The sequence below is a fragment of the Mus caroli genome, unplaced genomic scaffold (genome assembly GCF_978045245.1).
Source record: "Mus caroli unplaced genomic scaffold, Mus_caroli_1 scaffold_1, whole genome shotgun sequence".
Taxonomy (NCBI): Eukaryota; Metazoa; Chordata; class Mammalia; order Rodentia; family Muridae; genus Mus; species Mus caroli.
The window spans coordinates 51,632,095-51,652,175 of NW_028227256.1; the positions used below are offsets into that span (position 1 = coordinate 51,632,095).

General features: G+C 40.8%; 1 protein-coding gene across 4 annotated transcripts in view; it reads right to left on the minus strand.

Annotated features, from left to right (window-relative positions):
* Ankrd44 (ankyrin repeat domain 44) overlaps window positions 1-20,081 on the minus strand; it is a 301,804-nt gene that overhangs the window by 99,658 nt on the left and 182,065 nt on the right. For all 4 annotated transcript variants that reach the window (XM_021160936.3, XM_029478049.2, XM_029478052.2 and 1 more), the window contains exons 10-13: window positions 12,068-12,182; window positions 4,998-5,080; window positions 3,787-3,850; window positions 1,726-1,794 (exon numbers count right to left, since the gene is read on the minus strand). In XM_021160936.3, the coding sequence (XP_021016595.1) occupies window positions 1,726-1,794; window positions 3,787-3,850; window positions 4,998-5,080; window positions 12,068-12,182 (331 nt within the window). The remainder of the gene's footprint in view (window positions 1-1,725; window positions 1,795-3,786; window positions 3,851-4,997; window positions 5,081-12,067; window positions 12,183-20,081) is intronic.

Below are 20,081 nucleotides of genomic sequence, written 5' to 3' on the forward strand. Positions count from 1 at the left end.
GACAAAGAGGAAGCTAGATGCAGGGACACTTGCCTATGACCCTCACATGGGGGAGGCTGAAGCAGAAGAATTGTGAGTTCAAGGCCAGTTTAGATTACAGAGCAAGGTCCTCTCTCAAAACTAAATGCAAGGTCTATGGATGTAACTCAATAGTAGAGGGCTTGCTTAGCATGTGCAATACTGTGGCTTTGATTCACAGCAACACACACACACATGCACACACGAGGTGGGGACAGACAAGAGAAAAAGAGAGGAGAAGAGGTGTGGGAGGGAAGGGAATGGAAAAGAGGAAATGACAGTTTTTGTTTTCAGGGGACTGTTCAGTCAGATGAGGAAACCCACTAGTAAGGAGGGGTTATAGAGTATTCACAGTGATGAGGGATACAGAGGAGGGACAGTCCCATAAGTCTCATAAGAATTATGAGACAGTTTCATTTTATCTGAAGCTGGTCAACATCAAAGAGCGAGGGGGCAAGTGGTAAAGGCTTAGAAGGAATTGCTAGAGGGAAAGAGTATGTGTATATATACACACCTACATACAATCATGTGCCATGTGTATGCATCTATACAGTCACATATGACAAGCAGGATGTGTTTTAGGAAGTGTGGCATTAGGTGGTTTTGTCATTGTATGAATAAAAACTAGGTGATATAGTCTAATAAACATTTAAGATATATGGGACCACTATGGTGTATGTGGCCAAGTATTAAGTATTGAGTTAAATGTTGTTACTTGGTACATGACTGTGTGTGTGTGTCTGTGCATGTGTGTCTGTGTGTGTGCCTGTGTGTGTGTGCATGTGTGTCTGTGTGTATGTGCATGTGTCTGTGTCTGTGTGTCTGTGTGTGTGTCCATGTGTGTCTGTGTGTGTGTCTGTGTGTGTGTGTGTGTGTGCATGTGTGTCTGTGTGTGTGTGCATGTGTGTCTGTGTGTGTGTGCATGTGTGTGTGTCCATGTGTGTCTGTGTGTGTGTCCATGTGTGTGTGTCTGTGTGTGTGTATGTGTGTCTGTGTGTGTCTGTGTGTCCGTCCACGAACTAGCTGGCATCATAACAGTTTGACTGCACAAGGGGTTATGAAGGTAAGAAAAGTTCTATGTTCCAGTGGTGGTTTGTGTTTATTTCATATTGCAAATGACTATAAATTTATCTCAAGATGAAATGCCCAATACAGAAAAGACATTCTATAGCTCTTTTGACCATATTAAAATTTTAATTTTATTTGTGTGTCTGTGTGTCTGTCTGTGTAAACGTCTCTGTTTGTCTGTATGTCTCTGTGTCTGTCTCTACGTGTTTGGGGAGCTGGAGAAGTCTCAGAAGGCATCACTAGGCTTCTGGAGCTGGAGTTATATAGGCAGTGGTGAGCTATCAGATTTGGGTGCTAGAAACTGAACTCCAGTCCTCTGAAAGAGCAGCATACACTCTCCACTGCTGAGCCATCTCTCCAGCCCATCTTTCAAATTTGGTGCTCTAAGCTTGTTTACTCTGCTGTTTTTCTAAAACATATCCAGGTAGGCAATTAAAAAAAAAAGGCAGCTAAGAGAGACCCCAACTTGTGTTTCCTGTCAGCTTTATTGATGTTTCCCTACAAGGAAGGATGCCTTCTGAGGATGGAGTCACCCCAGTTGTCCCATGGTGACATCTCAATGATGACAAGAGGACTTCTCAATGGACTATTCCATATTCTCTTTTAGGTCCTCAAGGCAGGTCAGCCCTGCATACATACCTCCCACATTTGTCCTTTTTGTGAAAATCTGCTCCGCTGCTCTGCAAGAGCTTTATGCATTCTACATTGCTAGAAAGACAGGGAAAACATAATTAGTATGGCCAGGGTTAATTACTAAAACACCTTCAGAGCTGCTTCCCACCAACTGTGGGATGAGAGGAAATGAGAGCCTCAGATCCAAAATTCTGCTAATAAGAAATAGCCTGGACAAATTCCAGGAATGCTGCATTGTAAAGATCTATATATCCTTTCTCAAAACTAATAAATCAATAAAGGCAAGGGCTTCATGGAACATTTTCAACCCACTGACTAAGGAATTTAATGATTACGACATGATTAAGCCCTCTGGTGATAGCCTCATCATTTATCCTAAAATTCTTTTTCAAAACCATCAGGAGTTTATGAAACCACTCCAGCCTGTAATAACTCCGTGTCACCTTTAAACAATGAGGCCAAGCTGCTGAGCACTACCGTTTATCACAGCATAATAAATCCCCACAGTAACCATTTCAACTCGATACTCCTTAATGGGAAAGAGACAGCTGCGTTTCCCTGTCTTTGTAACCCAGGTAAAAAAGTATCCTGGACCAACACAAAAAAAAATGCAGCAGATCGGAGCACAGTGATCATTCAAAGAAGCTTTGCCATTCACAAAAGCCATAAATCACTCACAACAGAGAAGAAGGACCCACTGAAGTAAATTTCCCTGTTGAAGGGCATGTAGCTGATATCCATTCTAACGGACATTTCAGATATAAACCCAGCACAATGTGTTGCCACTTCCTGGGCAGGTCTCATATTAGGCAGAGCCATCGATCACCATTCTAAACCTGAAACGCTAAGAAGTGGCCCAGAACGTATTGTTTTATTATAATTTAAATAAGAAAAATGATCCTATTAATGATAAGCCTGAGCAGGGCTCTTGCCTTTCTACATTTACCCTTCATAGCTGCTTTTCTCAGAGAGCGAGATATAAGAGCCACGAAAATACATGAATTTTAAAAGGCTCATATGAATTGGTACAGCACATCGGCTAATACGCAGCACCTATCTCTTACTGAATGGTGGGTGGAAAAGGAGCAAAGATACAGGGGAATTCAACCTGTGTGGTTCATGAGTCTCATTTGGTTTGAGGACTGGGGCTGGGGGAAGTGGCTTCTTTTTAAAAATACAGTTAACGTGTGCTCACTTCAGCAGAATACGGTAACTCCATATAAGATTTAGTTTATGACTCCAGAAGGGACCCAGGGAAATAAGGGCTTTACCAATTCATGGTTCATTCACCTCTGATAAATAGGTAATGTCTTTGGCAACACACATGATAAATGGAGAATCCCTTAAGTACTAGGAAATTGATTTAAAAACCTACACCTTCCCAAGACAAGGTCATCTAAGAGACACTATGTCTGGTCCATATGTGATCATGTATCAACAATAGATTGATCAGAGCTTTGATCGAACCATTGATATGCAAAAGAAAAAAGCTGATGAAACAAAGCTAATTACTACAAGAGAAAACGCAAGGATTAAGTCACTCCTTTATCTTCTTTTATTTTACTTATATTTTATTACTTTATCTTTAGGATTTCCTTGACCTTTGTTCACATTTAATCATTCTATAATTTCAAAGCTCATTTTTATTACTAAATATCTATAAATGAGCATAAATGGATTCAATCCTTTATACATACTCTTAATCACCACCTATTAGTTGGTAACGAAGGAGGGAAAAGTTGAGAACAAAGTTTAAATTCCTTCCTTTTGGTAGAAAATATGCCAGGGAGCTATCCATGTTGTGTAGTCTGATGTCTCAAGCTTGGGGTGTGTTGGGGGAGATAAGGACACAAGGCCTATGAGCTGCACAGGATGGACTGTTTGTTTTTCTTTGGAAGCACAAAATCTGAGTGATGCAGAAATGGAGCTAGTGACACTTGATATTTGGTAGAAGCGATTGTGACCCCATTTACCAAGGAAATTGCCTTCAGTTCATAGGCAATTCATGTCAACTAAGACATATGAACCCATCAAGTCATGAAATCACTGCCACTCAGAAGTACTCACCCTCCTGCAGCAGCGGCGTGGAGGCACGTTCTTCCAAACGTATCTGGGGTGTCTATTTCAAAGCCTGCAGACAGCACGTGCTCATTACTAAACAAGGACACTATGCTATACTTTTGTCCTAGTTAAACCACAAGAAACACCGCAGAGACAGAAAAATCAGTTAGTAGGAAAACCAGAAGGCAAGCAATTGTAGTCAGAAAGAGGTTGTCATGGAAACGAATGGTAACTGCTCAGACTTGGCAATTTTATAGGAAGCACCATGAAGTCAAGAAGGATTTATTTTTTTTGCATTCAGCCCTCGGTGAGCCACGGCCACATTTTTCAATCCCAGGATAGAAATTTATGAAACCAATTTGAGATAAGTAGGGCAGTGGACAGGCAGACAGACATGTGAGAAACATGGAAGGCAGGGGAACAATCCTAACAGGCAGGACTGGACACTTCCTTAAGTGCGCCCCGATCTTCCCATGGGTCTGAGATGTGGGAAACGCTGTCATGCAGGAATTACTCTTAAGCATGCCAAAAGCAGTGAGACCAGAATCCACCATAGGCCAAGCACTTAGAGAAATACGCCTCTGGGATAGCTAATGAATGAATTCATAAACAATCTTTGCCCTGCAGGCTTCTACCACTTTGGAAAACCCGGGGACTTCTTAATATATGGAGATTGGCAGGAGCAAGGATAAGAAAGATCAGCAAAGCTCCAAAGCAGGCTGGTTCCAGACAGCTCCGCATTAAAAATATAAAAAATATTAAACCTTCTCGGAAGGGGATCTGCCTTGATGATGTTTCAATGCCCATGGAATTGGATGATAACATGATATTTTCTGTGACTGAAACGTTGGAAGAGCAGGCCATTTTCTTTTGTTGAAAAGAACTGTTAAGTCACCAATTTAGGCCTCAAAGATTTTTTTTTTCTTTTTCTGTGATTTAAGATTCCCAAATGTAAGCTCTGGCTATTACCCACATCCAATTCAGAACCACAAAAGAATGGGACAAGACTCTCATTCTAGGTGGCAACACTGGCATCCAAACAGTTTTGACTTTGAGGAGTGCCAGGAGCTGTCTCATGCAAGCGGGTATGGAACCACCTCACTCTGCCAAGGTAGGACAATGGCCATGTGCAGCCAGCCACTGAGACCAGACACCTAAAGCCATTTGGCTCATTGACAGGACACATCAGGCCTGATTGCTGGCACAGATTCACTTACCAGATGATAACAACTTCCTGCAGCAGTCAGAGTGAGCATTTAGGGCAGCTAAATGTAGGGGGAACATGCTATGGATTCCACACCTAAGGAGAACAACAACCATTCACAGTAAAAGATCCCAAAAATAATTACCCCCTCCAAAGTCCTCTGTTGAAAACTCCCACAAGGATCCCTGAAGTAATTTTGTCATTTTTCCATTCAATAAATAATTATACAACCATTTTCTACCTTAAAACAAGATGACCTTGGTTCAAAACCAATTAAAAGCCCATAACCATAGGGATGTGTGTCTATGTATATTTGTACATATGTATTGTAGACATATGTATGTATACACACATATTTGAAAAAACCTGTTTCACATGAAGAGTTAAACATTATTACTCTATTGTTTCTTTCAGCTCAGTTGTTGGAAATCTCATTGGTTCATTCACTCATTCTCTTAATCATTTATCTGTTTGTTGAACAGGTTGTAAGCCTAAGATACTATGCTTACTGCCATAGCTAATAATGCTAAGCAAGATAAGTGGGGAAAGCAACCCATTTTGTTTCTTGATTCAATAAATATTTACTATTGATCTAGTATGTGTCCATGTTTTGTTAAGAGCGAATAGTGGTTGTACTACGAGAAATAAAATGTTGATAAGATTAACTGTTTACCTTTTGTAGGCAAAAGTTCATCTTCCGAATGGCCCATGCTGATATACACCAACCCACACCACTATACCAGTCACAAATGCAGGAGCAATAAACATCCCTGAGCACACAGTTCACAAACCTATCGTGCCTTTCCCTAAAAGCTGGGGCAAAAAGAATCTAGAAAAGGATTTAAGCCTGACACAGGAGCGCCTCCTCAGGACGATCCTGGAAGGGCAGGCAGTCCCTGCCTTTAGTTAATGCTCCTCTGAGCATCCCTCTCCACCTCTCTCTGCACAAAGGCCCAAAACCATACTTGCTTCAGAACCAACAGTTTCATCTGCACCTGTTGTGTATCCATAAACACTTCATGTAGCAACTCATTTTAACCAAATAATACATTTTAGATTTGTAAGTTTTCTGCACAAGCCCTGCAGCATTAACTATGCAGGTGTATTCTCAGACACAAGGCAGTCCATTCTCAGATTTCATGCTTCATAAAGGAACACATATCATGTGAATTTGTTAAGCTTTGGTTGTAAATATTTTATTTTCTATCCCAAGTTATTACTTAGTACGTGTGTGGATGTCTGAAAGTAGACACATTGCCACAGATAATTTAGTCTTCGGTGTTTTGCAAAAGACCACGTGTCATGAATGAGCCTCTCTTTCTCTTCCCATGTTGGCCTCTGATGGTATTTTCTTCTATTTTCTGTTAGTTTTCCTTTCCATATATGGAGATTTCCAGCCCAGTGTATGCAATAGCTGGCATCCATCAAGAGATGTAATTTTCCAGTCTTCCAGGCAACATCATGTGCAGGAGAGCTGCTTGTAATTGCCTCTCCTGTCACTTATCCACCCCCATTACAAGATTCTAAAAGGTAATTGCATCAATGATAATCTGGATGCCCACGGAAAGGAGTCAGAGCATGGGAGGAAAGGTTCTTATTTATGTGTCTATTTATATCATTCCCAATTGGTTTAATAAAACAGTTCTTTTAAAAAAATTATGATATTGTGTAAAACTAACTAAAAGAAACTTGGAAGCTAAATTATTATGTTATTATAATATAATAATTTGATTTGTTTGGGGGAGGTTAAGCAAAAATAAATGATTAATAATATTTCTGGACTTTTGAAAGAGGCTATGAAGAATATATGGAATTTTAAAAATATATAGACTATTTTCTATGACATTTTTAAGTTTCTAAAGAAATGTGTCTGAGTCAAGACTGCATTTCTTATGATGCCTTAAATGAACCTCATTTTTAAATATATACATTCCCATATACATATATACATGTAGAGATACACAACATATTTTATAAAGACAATAATACATATAATGCATATACTCACAAATGATCAATATATTTTATAAAGGGGTACTATATACACATACATGTTTATATACATAATACATATATACATGCGTGTATAGAAACAATATATTTTATGACAAGATATATTTTATATAGAACAGAGCAAACATGAATTGGAGAAATAACAACAGCATCTGTAAGACACTAGATAAAACAGAAAGCAGTAGTGTAACAATTGCATAGTATATTTTATAACCTATTACCAATACTTTTGATCAATCTTTCCACTTTCAGTAACTTATCACAATCTACATTAACTAATTATTTTCTTTGACACTGCTACTTAGAAAGATAAAAGAAAAAAAACTACTCTGGAATTTCCAGCAGAACCTCTGTTACGTTACATCTTATTCTGCACTTAGTAAGGAGTCATTTCAGTGCAGGGTTTGATAGTATCAGTATAGGTGCCATTATTATTGACATTTGAACTTGAATATGAAACTGATTCATAAGTCAAGGAAGAAGAGCAGAATTCAGAATCTCTGAATAATGTAGAAGGATTTTAACATTTGAAAAAAAACATTCTTTATTGTAATAAAACTGCTCATAGAGGAACAATTTTGAAATCTTTAGTAGAAAAATCTGGGTATGGCTGTCATAGTTAGGAAAGAAGCCTTGGTCTTAACTTCAGGCACACATTGAGGAAAACTGGGATTAAAACTGCCAAATCACCCTAAAGTCAACAATGCATAAGTTACAGGAAAGAGGAGACCAATTCCAGTTAAATTGCTGCATTTATTTGGCAAGTCATAAAATTAATGGAAGCCATTTGTATTTAGCTATTTCTAATTTAGCAGTTAGCTGGCAACTCCTACTCAGCTATTCCAAAATAAATGAGGTCTGAAAGATGTTCCTGTGGAGTGCTATCAGAGGTGAAGGGGCTTTTGTACTAGAAGAATATTAGGGTCTTTTTAATTTTCCTCCTGTATCAGGGGACATGTTTGCTCCTTCCTATACATACTGTACTGTAGAACTTCTCTTAACCCTCTGCAGTGAAGAACACTGTGTTTAAGTAGATGGAGTCAGAAGCCTTGAGTACGAGCTTTGCTGTTTCCTAACTACTTAATGATTGGCAAGTATATAATAGCTCCATCATCCGGAACTTAAAGAAAATTGCAGTGTCTACATCACAGGGTAATTAGATGGCCTTGCTGGACTAAAGCACACAAAACATGAGACAAAGACACATGTCTTAACTTAGAATGGAATCATTTTATAATTATTTAACCTGACTTGCTCTCAATTTTTTTTTTAAAGATCAAAACTTAAAAGGAAGGCTGTCACTCCAACCATTATTGCAGGCATTTGTGTATAGCTGATAATGCTAAGACTGGTTCCTGTATTTGTAGCCAACAAATGCCATCAGTGGTTTGAGTAGCCCAAACACTCTAAAATGGCTATCAAAGTTTTTTCTTGAGTGGCCATTGCCCAATCTACAGAGATGCTAGATTCTCAGTGAACATCTTTACACTCCTCCTGAGAGCCAAGCACATGCAGGTCCCCCGGTCTGACACTTCATCTTTCCTGCTGCTTCTTGTAATATTTCTTAAACTTGTCAACACACTCTTGAAGGTCACTGCAAATACCTTTGGGATCTAAAAAGTCTTCCAGAAGAATCTTTTCTTTTTAATAATAATCTAAGAACTAGAACTAAGGCACACTTGGGTTCATCTGAATGACGTTTTTTTCATCCTGTTTATGCCAAACCTCTGAGCTGGCATTGGCACTTCATATTAACTGTATTTGTATAACATAGTTTGATTATAGTTGTCATAGGCCAATGGTAAAGACAAAAAGTTAGCTCTCATAGACATAAGCTGTATCTCAGCCTAGGGAGGGATGAGGACGCTGAAATCTTTGCCTAAACAAAAGATGGCATAATGAGTTAGAATAAGGGGCACGGTACTGGGCACTGAGCCCACTGCCCCACCTTCCTCCTTGCAATACACACTGAACCCTCAAGGCTCAGCAGCTCAGCTGCCACAGTCTCACAGAGATGGTGGTTTGTCATTACACAGCCTGAGGCACTACCGCACACGTTATCAGACTGGCGATGGACCATATGTTGGTATACTGGATCTCCAGACCCAAATGGCCAAGGACAGGCTCTCAGTTTCTGCTCCTCACTGTCTCTGTGAGCTTGAATGGTGGTGCTAACCACAGAGCACTCTATGGAAATTCTGTGATAGTTACATGTAACCTTTAGAGTGGTGCCTCGCCTAGGTAAGCACTCATGGTCGTTTGCTACTATACTGCTGTTAAGTAAAGCACTTTACACGAATGTTCTTGTCTATGTGCATATGTTTTACAGTTTTTAAAACGTTCACTGATATGGTAACGTCAAAAATCCAAGAAGATGTAGCTGGGCTAATGCTTATTATTCAACTAATAATAATGAAAATAAGTTTATACTGAGGATCTGAAATTCTCTCACCACCATGACCTAATTAAGAGAAGCTCATCTCAGTCTTAATTGACTCCAGCTTCTTCCCAGAAGCCAGTCCTGGCCTTACAAGATGGGATTCTATGTCTGATGCGTGTTCTTATATCCCAGTGGCAGTGTTAATTGCTCTAGTTACATACTTAGCTTGTAGGATAGTCATTGTTAATGTAATCTGTCCTCAAATAGATTATATGTTTCTTGAGAGCAGGAGCCTATATAACCCCAGAGCTGGCACAGTGGGTTTCAAGAGGCATGCAACAATGGAGTGCCACAGTCGGTTATCTAAGTAACTGCGGGAACTGTAATTCCGCATTGATGGCTGCAGAAAGAACTAAGGGCATAATCAGTGAGATGGAGGGCTTGGCTAAAAGTAGATTCCCTTTTATCTTGAGAGACACACACAGCCAACACTGTTAGCCAGCGCTCCCTTCCTCTGCAGGTCCTCAGCCTCATCCTTAGCCTACGGCCTCATCTTTTTTACCCAGGATACTTGGGAGAGGCTGCCAAGTGTTTGCAGTCTGGATGGCTTCCAGTCTGTCTGGATGGCTATCAGAGGATCTTTCTTACTCACAAATGGGACAGTTAGACACAGCCCATCCTACACCCATTTATAATTCCTTAACAGCTTCCGAATGCCTCCAGATAGAATCCAATTCCTTGGCAGGACATATGAGATCCTTCTAGATTCTTCTTCCTCCATTCCTCCCTCATTTCTTCCAACCCCTTCACACATGTCAGGTCACCCAGCCCTAGGGCTTTCTTCACTATGGTAATATGCTTGTGTCCTTGTAGAGGGGAGCTACCTTCCATGAAAGGTCTTTGTTTATGACTTGCTTCCAGCCCTCAACTCTGTTGAACCTTCTATCCAATTTTCCTCTGCTGCACTGTCAGGTCTTCTGGAAGTGCTGAAGAATGAAATTCCCCAACTCTTTGAAAAGCCAGCTGCCAAGCTCCACAGTAACAAACATAAGACTACAACCATTTGCTCCTATGTGACCTCCACCATCACCAGGCCAGCACCCAGGAGGTCAGGGGAATCTAGTTCAACATAACAATTAATGAAGGTGAGCCACTGGAACTACAAAGCTATGTGCTCCTTAAAATTCACTCCAAAACATCTGACCCTTGGTGAATTCGATAAAGAACACACCAGGGCTACCATGAACCATCTTAATTTTGATTTATTCTTTGGCAAGATGTTCAGTTATATTACACACATTTGACAAATACAGAATTCCTAATATATGTTTTCCCTCCTAAAAATTCAGTTACGGTTACCCACAGCCTCTCTGTTCAAGACTAACCTCTGCATTTAAGCATTTAAGGTACTCTTGAATTTGTCTCTATTACATATTATTAGGTAATTAAATAATAATTAACATTTATTGATAGCTTACTGTGTATTAGGTACTGTTCAGAGAGCTTTTCAAAAATATTATCATTTTAATAAACTTTCCTGGTGTATTTAAATAGCTTCTACTCATTCAGATCTTACCAGAGAGCTTTCCTGGTAATTAAGTCATTTAATCTTACTAACAAACCCATAGATAGGCACCATTATTACTTCTATTTTTCAAAGCACAGAGAGATTGAGCAACAGGCTCAAAATCACACAGTTCCAAGGTGAAGCAAGTAGAAATGGAGCCCAGACTAACCTGGGTTTCCAAGCTCCATACAGTGCCACTGGGTGGACTGTGGCTCCCAGGAGTATCTTTGGTCAATGGAGGAGTCACAGCCCCCACAGAGGTATGCCCACCTATCTCTGCTGCTCTCCTCCTCCAGTGGGCTACTGCCATCCTCTGCTCTGCTCGATTCTCCTCCAGCCCCTTTGCACACTCCTCACACATAGCCACACCCCCACTCAACCTAAGCCCCAGATCTGCCCAAGTCTCATCTCTTTGAAGCCTTTTCAAAAACCTCTACCACCACCATTGAGTTTTCCCTTTCTTGTCAACTTTGACAACATAGACACCAAGCATTTTGCCACAGAAGGCCTGTTTTCCTTTAGAATTCTGATTTACTGTCTTTGGTGGGTCTTTGTCATAAGTGAGACTTGAGACCAACAAAACTATGAGCTCTTTGAAGATTCAGGCATGTAACTGCTCATGAATCTCCCTAAGAACTCAGCCTCATACCCAGAGATACGCTTTTGCCATTTGTGTGGAATTAAGTGCGAAACAAAGTCACACCGCCACATTTCTCCATGTGGCAGATGGACTCGACTGTATGCTATAACTGTTTTTAAAACTGAGCAAAAACTCTGGATAAATTTGAATTTGCCTGGTTATCTTTTTATCTCTTTGACAGTGGATGCTGAAACAAACAAACAAACAAACAAACAAAAATACTAGAAAGCAAAACTAATAAAAGTAGTCCAATGTTTCTGGCAGAATAGACCTGGTTTCGATGCAGCTGAAACCAGCTGGTGCCTCCTGGGCTCTGTCATTAAACTGCCTTCCTTGATTTCAGATGTAATCTGTGCTTAGCATAATGGCACAGGTCCACCTTACCCTGGATAAATGGGTGCCCTGCACTGTGCAACAGCCTCCCTTGCCAGAGCTCACTCCCACACGTGGCAGTTAGGCCACTGCATTTTCCCAGTGACCTACTTGGCTGTGTCGGCTCCGCTAGTGATTAGGGTGTTAATCAGGAGCTCGTGACCATGTCTCGCAGCCACATGGAGAGGTGTGTTGCCATCCTTGTCCACACAGTCGATCTCACCTCCTAGAAGAGATGTTTATTAATACAGCATCAGGCAAGGCTTCAGGTTGATTTGGGTACCACATCCTGCCAGCCAACCATTGGGAACACCAACTATTGATTTCCTGTCTACCCCAGTGTGCATCCCTGCTCTATAGTATAAAAATGACAGTTACGGAGATGTCTCACTTTCCAAAACTGTAGCAGTGCCATGTCTGCAGAAAGAGAAGTCTATTAGAAATGCAGAAAATTTTATTTTGTCTCAAGAACCTAAAACTTTCTGGCTCTAACTGAACAATACAATCAAATTCCTTAAAATACAACCAGAGAGACTTATGGAAATTACCTCACACAAGCCAAATAAGACAGAGCACCCAGGGAAAGATTTGTGTAGTGCGGTGACCCAACTTAAAATGTGGATGAGAAAAGGCATGAAGTAAATGCCAAAGATGCCAGTATTTATTATAAATATCACTGTAGTGACCTGCAACCCTTTCTTTCATATAACATTTTCGTTTTCCTGTTTTATTTTGCATTGTTTTCTCCAACTTTTTATTTCATACTTCCCTTTCTGTCTGTATGGACACAACAGGTCTAGTTGGTTATCAGAAGAAGGGTTCAGAATAGATTAGAGATTGTGGCATCCCCCTGTATACGTTTCCCTTAAGAGCAAACTATTCTCAAGCACAAATGTATGTCCTTCTCCTACTGAAGAAAATGAACATTGCTGTAATTTTGTGCAACTCTGGGGACTCTGACAGCATCTCTTTCATACCTCACTCTGCATTTTGTTTATTTAAGATCCCTCACACCATTAATGTCTTTAGAAATGAATGAAGCCACGCTTTGTAGGGTATCCTAAATCTACGTCTTGCCTGATGGTTTCCTCTTTAGAATCCCACTAAACATGCTGGCCAGGATACTCTAGGACAGATGGGGTTTTTCCATGGCACTTCCCCATTACGTGCTGGCTGTGTCATTCTGATCCTGGGGGTGTGATACAGTATTATACGCAACAGGCACAGGGCTTCAGGGTGGAAAGATGAAGCTACTGACGGTGGCTCTGTAACACTTGCAATCCCAGCACCAGCAAGTGCCCTTAATGGTACTGAACTATGAATTCTTTTTAAATCCACTTATGTATAATTTTACATGCATTGGTATTTTACCGGCATGTGTGTAAGTGAGGGTATTGGACCACCTGGAACTGGAGTTACAGATAGTGGTGAGCTGCCATGTGGGGGTGCTTGGAATTGAACCTGGTCCTCTGGAAGAGCAGACAGTGGTTTTAACCACTGAGTCATCTCTTCAGTCCCAAACTATTAATTCTTTAGAAATAGCTACAATGGGGATGTTTCTGTTTTATATATTCTACTTCCATTTACAAAAAGAAAACCATTTGAGTACTTAAGATGTTACCTGCCAACACACCCTATAGGCTGTGTGAATATAAATTTAATATGCTATTTTTAAACAAAACTTTTCCACAACGATTTCCCTCATACAGGTAGTACTCCATGCAAAAGCTATCTGACTACTGTGTATCTGCACTAGTGCCTTGATATATAGTTGGTACATTTGATTCTGCTTTAAATTTTTAACTAGATTCAATTTAATGTGTTTTATTCGCATTAAAATATTTATGCTTCACAAATCAAAATTATGTATTTTTTAAAGCCTCACGCTTAGGAGATATCTCAGATGGCATAGTGGTTGCTATGCAAGCGTGAGGACCTAAATTGGTTCCCAGAGCCTGTGTAAAAAGCGGGCACTGTGGCATGCACTTGCAATCCCAGCACTTGTGAGGCAGAGATAGGGCTCACTGGCCAGCAACTAATTAGCAAGCTCCAACTCCAAGTGAGAGACCCTGCCTCAAAAACTCAAGGTACATGGCTTCTAAGGACGGACACTCATGGGTGACCTGTGTCAGTGTGTATGAGTGTGCTTGTGCTTGCGATGTGTGCATGCCTGTGTGCTTGTGTCTGTGGTTGTGTGTGTATACACATACACACACACACACACACACACACACACACACACACACACACTCCCCTTCCTATTCCCCCATTTCATCCTCACAGTTTTCCTATGGTAACCATTTTCATTAGTTTTTAGCATATGCTTCCTGCGTTTCTCTGACAGTGTCTTTGCTAACTATACACTGGAACTCTAGTTGAGTGGTCACTTCTTAAGGACAGCCTTAATATTATGCAATTGTGTTGTTCCTCCTGCCTGGATGAACTAGCTTAGCAGACTCATATCCTATGGATTGAGTTGTAAGCAACATTTTGCTATTACCAGGAACACTGAAGTGAAGACTCTCATGTGTATGTATACTATTTGCATTTGTTAAGAAAATGGATGTGTGTTCTTGTTGGGTTCTGCCAACTCTCCCTCTGTAGGTGCTGTGTAACTTGCACGCTAACCAGCACTGAATGAGTCTGCCTCTTCTCCACAGACTCAAGCTTTTGAATACCTGCCATCTGATGGCTGAGAACCAGCATCCCAGTGGGATTTCATTTGCATTTATCTTATTATGAAGGAAGTGGAGCATCATCTTCTGTTTCAAGGGACATTTGTTTATCTTATCTGAAGGCATTTTTCATGGCTTTTGTCCATTGTTCTAAATTTGTGTGTCTGGGTGTGGGCTTTTATTCGTTTATTTTCAAAGGATCTAAAGACTTTTAGTGGTGGTGGTGGGGTCTATACATTTACCAGTAATACATGATATTCTTGTCTAGTCTTCCTTTGTCTTCACCTTTGTTTATGGTGTTTTCATTCAGTTAAAAGATAATAAACATTTTTCCTCTATTGCATTTGTGTTTCAAGTAGAAAGGCTTTCTGCACAGTCTGGTAGTGAGGAAATTAACCCATTGTTTACTGCACTGGAAGCACCTGCTAACTTGACATGGCTGACCCATTTGAAGTTTATTTTAGTGTCTGGGATGTAAGTTGTCTGACTAAATAAATGTTCCCTGTGGCCTCCCTTCCCCCAGCCTGGAACCTGCTTGCTCAAGGGTGGAGCTACCTGCTCATTCGTCCTGCCACGCCTACTGCTGGACCCTGCCTTTGCTGCTTGGAAGAGGCACACACGTGTTCGTCCTGCTACTGGACCCTGAGTTACTTGGCGGGAAATCGGGTTCCCTCCCCCTTCCTTTATAACTGAGTGTCTGGAAATAGTAAAATTGAGCTTTGATCAGGATCTTGTCTTAGCTCCGTTCTTTCTTCCGCCCCGTCTAGATTCCTCTCTTTTCAGCTCGAACTGCCATTCTCAGTTGAACCGTTCGTGTTGTGGACTGCGGGCAGGCCGCAACAGTTCCCCAAAGGCCCGAAAGTTCATAAGGACAGAAAGTAGGTTAGTGGTTGCCAGGGTCTGGGCAGGGAGACTGGAGTATGAATGCTAATAAGAATGAGGTTCAATCCAGGAATGATAAGAATGTTCTAGAGTTACATGTGATGGTAGTTGTGTAACCTTGAGAAAACACTCAAATCTACTGAATTGGATATGACTTAGATCTCAACTTAAAAAATAAAGCCTAACAGACATGGTTGCTCAGGCCTAGAATCTTAGGACTCGGGAAGTTATGGCAGATGGATGGTGAGTTCAAGGCTATCCTGGGCTAAATAGTGAGTTTTAGCCTGGTCTCAGCTACATAGCAAGACCTCATTTCACGAGAGAGAGAGAGAGAGAGAGAGAGAGAGAGAGAGAGAGAGAGAGAGAGAGAATAAGAATTTTGAGACCATAAGACAGATACAGGAGATGAAAGGGTGAAACCAAGTAGAGAGGGCTGACTGCAGGGAGGATGAACCACAATGGGTGCTCATGTTCACATAAACAAACATACTCATTAACTGCACTTAAAAATACAAATATCCAATATTAGAGCAGTGAAGAGTCATTCTAAGATTAGCTTTTGGTTATCCTATTCAGAAATAAATCTCTGTATCATTATGGAAATCTGTACATTATTGAGCTATTGGACCATGTTCATAGATAACAGGTATAGAGTATATCTCAGTAAAGGACTATGCTTGACCAAATAGTTACCTCACTCACCAGTACTGTAAAAATGAAAACCAAAAATCACCAGTCAACCAAGTCCCACCACCTTTGACCTTATTTTCATGATTAATTATAACAATATATTAATATATTCATTTTTCACAAGATACACTAATATTAGTATATCTAGTACACACACCTAGACACATGCACACTGTATTTGCCAAAATAAGAAATGAAAATATATGAATGAATGACTTTGATCAAGTTATAAAGATATATTTTGTTCTAAACAATGGATTATTGATAAAAATAATCAAAGAAAAGACAAAAAAGATAAAAGAAATTATTCATAAATGTACTGATTATAAGACAGTACTGGTGTTCTGGAATCTTTTCTTTCATTTTTTGTAAGTGTGTGCATGTTCATGTCTGTGCATCTGCACATAACTGTGTGCATGTGTGTGTGCATTTATGCATGTGCATATTCATGTGTGTGCATGTGTGATGGTTTGTATATCCTTGGACCAGGGAGTGGCACCATCTGAAGGTGTGGCCTTGTTGCAATAGGTGTGACCTGGTTGGAATGGGTGTGTCACTGTGGGTGTGGGTATAAGATCCTCACCCTAGTTGCCTGGAAGTCAGTCTTCCACTAGCAGCCTTTGGATGAAGACATAGAACTCTCGGCTCCTCCTGCACCATGCCTGCCTGGATACTGCCATGCTCCCACCTTGCTGATAATGGACTGAACCTCTGAACCCGTAAGCCAGCCCCAATTAAATGTTGTTTTTTATAAGACTTACCTTGGTCATGGTGTCTGTTCACAGCAGTAAAACCCTAACTAAGACAGAAGTTGGTACCAGGAGTGGGGTATTGCTGTGATAGGCCTGACCATGCTTTTATTTGACAGAATGTGGATTTTGGGAGTTTGTATTTGGAAAGCAATGGAATGCTTTAAATGTGGCTTAATGGGTCATCCAAGTAGGAATATGTAAGACTTAGTTGCTGGGAGTAATTTGAACTGTGTTGACCTTGCCCAAGTGATTTCAAAGGAGAAGAATTTCAGAATGTGGCATAAAGACTGGTTTTGTGGTATTTTGGTGAAGAACGTGGCTATTTTTTGCCCTTGTCTGAAAAGTTTGCCTGAGACTAAGGTGAAGAGACTTGGATTAATTGCATTGACAAAAGAAGTTTCAAAAAAGCCCAGCAGAGACTTTGTTCTCTGGTTAAGTCTTATGAAGAGAAGTTTGAATAAGCATAGTAAGCTTAGAAAGGAAAAATATAAAATATATGGTTTGAGTATTAAAGGGGTACCAGGAAGTGAAATGGAACAAATTCCTGTGTTCTAGGAGATAACAGATTAAGGGAGTGGGACCTTGGGGGAAGATCCTACCCAGCTAAATTAAATCCAGGCATGGTGGTACACACCTTTAATCTCAGGAGACAGGCATGCTGATCTCTGCATTCAAGGTCAATCTACAGAGCAAGAACCAGGATAGCCAAGCTTAGGCAGTGAAAGATTTAGAAAACATAAAGCTAGTGATAATGTAATAGTACAAGGCAATCATGTTCTAGTTCCTGTAAGCAGCAGAACTCGGCAGCTTCAGCCATGTGGCTCTGGCTCTAGAGTTAAGAATGGAAGGAACTACTGGGAAAATTGATGCTGGTTAGCTGGAGCTAAGGAATTAGCAGTGATTAAGAAGAGACAAGCATCACTGAGGTGAAATCTTCTGGAAATTGTTTTCTGGGAGCACAAAGAAGCTGTGTTCCAGACATACCCAAGGTTGTGCCTCATGCTGCAGCTGGACTTGGTAATGTGTAAGAGTCACTCAGGTGGTGCTGCTCGTGAAGGAATGAAGGGATAATGGAGAGAAGCTGAGGCTTAGCACTGTGAGAGTCCAAGGAAGGTCATTGGAGAAGGTGAAGCCTCAGCTGTAGTTGATGGCCCAGGACTAAAGGGGTCATGCAAAGGATTTGAGGCTTGGCACCCTGAAGAGAGTCTATGAGAGGCTATTGGTGAAGCCTAGTTGGAGTGGAACACCCCAGTGTATTGGAGATGTCAGTATCATGGAGTGATCACCAAGAACTGCAGCTGTAGTGGAGTGGATCAACCTGAACTTAAAGTGCTACAGAGGGCAGAGCTGGAAAAGTGATGCCAGCCCTTAGGAGGAGTCCAAAAGATCAAGTGGAATCCCAGACACTGAAAAAAGAAGCTGTAACATTGAAATTTCCTTGGAGACTCAAAGATGTTAAAGATGCCAGAGCCATGGGACACATGCTGAGGAAAGCCACTAACAGGGAGTGGAACCAGCCCAGGAGAAAGCAGTTTGTTGCAGTCAACAAAGATGAAAAAGGAGTGGAGATCTGAAGACCGCTTTGACACCAGCCATGGAGATGCAGAGTTTGGAGTTTGCCCAGCTGGTTTCCTGCCTTGCTTTGGAGATTACAGTTAATTAAGTTGGATGAATCTTAGAAGAGACCTTGAACTTTGGACTTTTAACATTGTTGTGACTGCTATAGACTATGAAAACTTTGAAAGTTGGACTAAATGCATTTTGCATTATGCTATGTTTAAGTGTGGCCCCCATAGACTCATGTTTTTGAACAAGTCTATGAGGACCAGGGAGTGGAATGTGATGGTTTGTATATCCTTGGACCAGGGAGTGGCACCATCTGAAGGTGTGGCCTTGTTGCAATAGGTGTGACCTGGTTGGAATGGGTGTGTCACTGTGGGTGTGGGTATAAGATCCTCACCCTAGTTGCCTGGAAGTCAGTCTTCCACTAGCAGCCTTTGGATGAAGACATAGAACTCTCGGCTCCTCCTGCACCATGCCTGCCTGGATACTGCCATGCTCCCACCTTGCTGATAATGGACTGAACCTCTGAACCCGTAAGCCAGCCCCAATTAAATGTTGTTTTTTATAAGACTTACCTTGGTCATGGTGTCTGTTCACAGCAGTAAAACCCTAACTAAGACAGCATGTGTGGATTATATGTTGAATTTTCCATGGTTGAACTCATATAGTGCAGAAATATTTGTGTCTTGCATTCTCCCTTAATGCTGCATTAAAATATTTCTATGTGTTGTTTTTTCACTAATATAACTATGAACAGCAATATAATATCTATAATTTGGAGCATTTACTTAACAAGTCCCCAGTCACTAGACATTAGAGGCTCTTTCCAGGTTTCAGAAGGATAAAGGTCTTTCTGAAGACTCTTCACCCTGCAGCTCGCTTCCTCCAGCAGCACTGTTAGCCACAGAACTGCTGGATCCAAGGTCTGCACCTTCTAAAGGCTCTGGATAAGCAGGAGACAAACAGCTTCTGAGAAAGGCGGTGCCGGTTTACCTCCCTGTGAAGTGTTCTCAAGCATTACCTCAGAGTCTTCCTGGCCAGGCTCCAGTGTCTTGTGATAAAAATATTACCCCCGCCCCCCAACATCTGCACATCTCTTCATTCCTACTTCGGTTCATCTCACCAAGGTTGTTTTTTCAGGAAGTAATTTTTTTTTTACTGGATAAGTATATTTTTAAAATATGACAGTTGATAATCTTTGCAATAAAATAAAATACTAAAAAGTGTGTGGCTCTTTATGGAAGAGGCAAAAGCAACAAAAACTGTGCTTATCACAGAAAGATCCGACTTCCCCCGTCTAAGAGACTTGTGTGTCTAAGTCTTTACTCGAAGAATCAATTTGCTGCTGACAGGTTTGTGCATATGTGGCTGACAACTTAACACTGCTTACAGAAGGTAACTCCTCTTGCCTTTGACCATGGCAGAGAACTATCAAAGGCTGCCTGAGTCTAACACTGCTCTCTAACTCAAATCTGTGTCTCTCTGCTGTGGCATTCATTTTTAGAATGAATTATTCAAACAAACACACTATGATCATTCTTGTAAGCATAATAATTATGTATC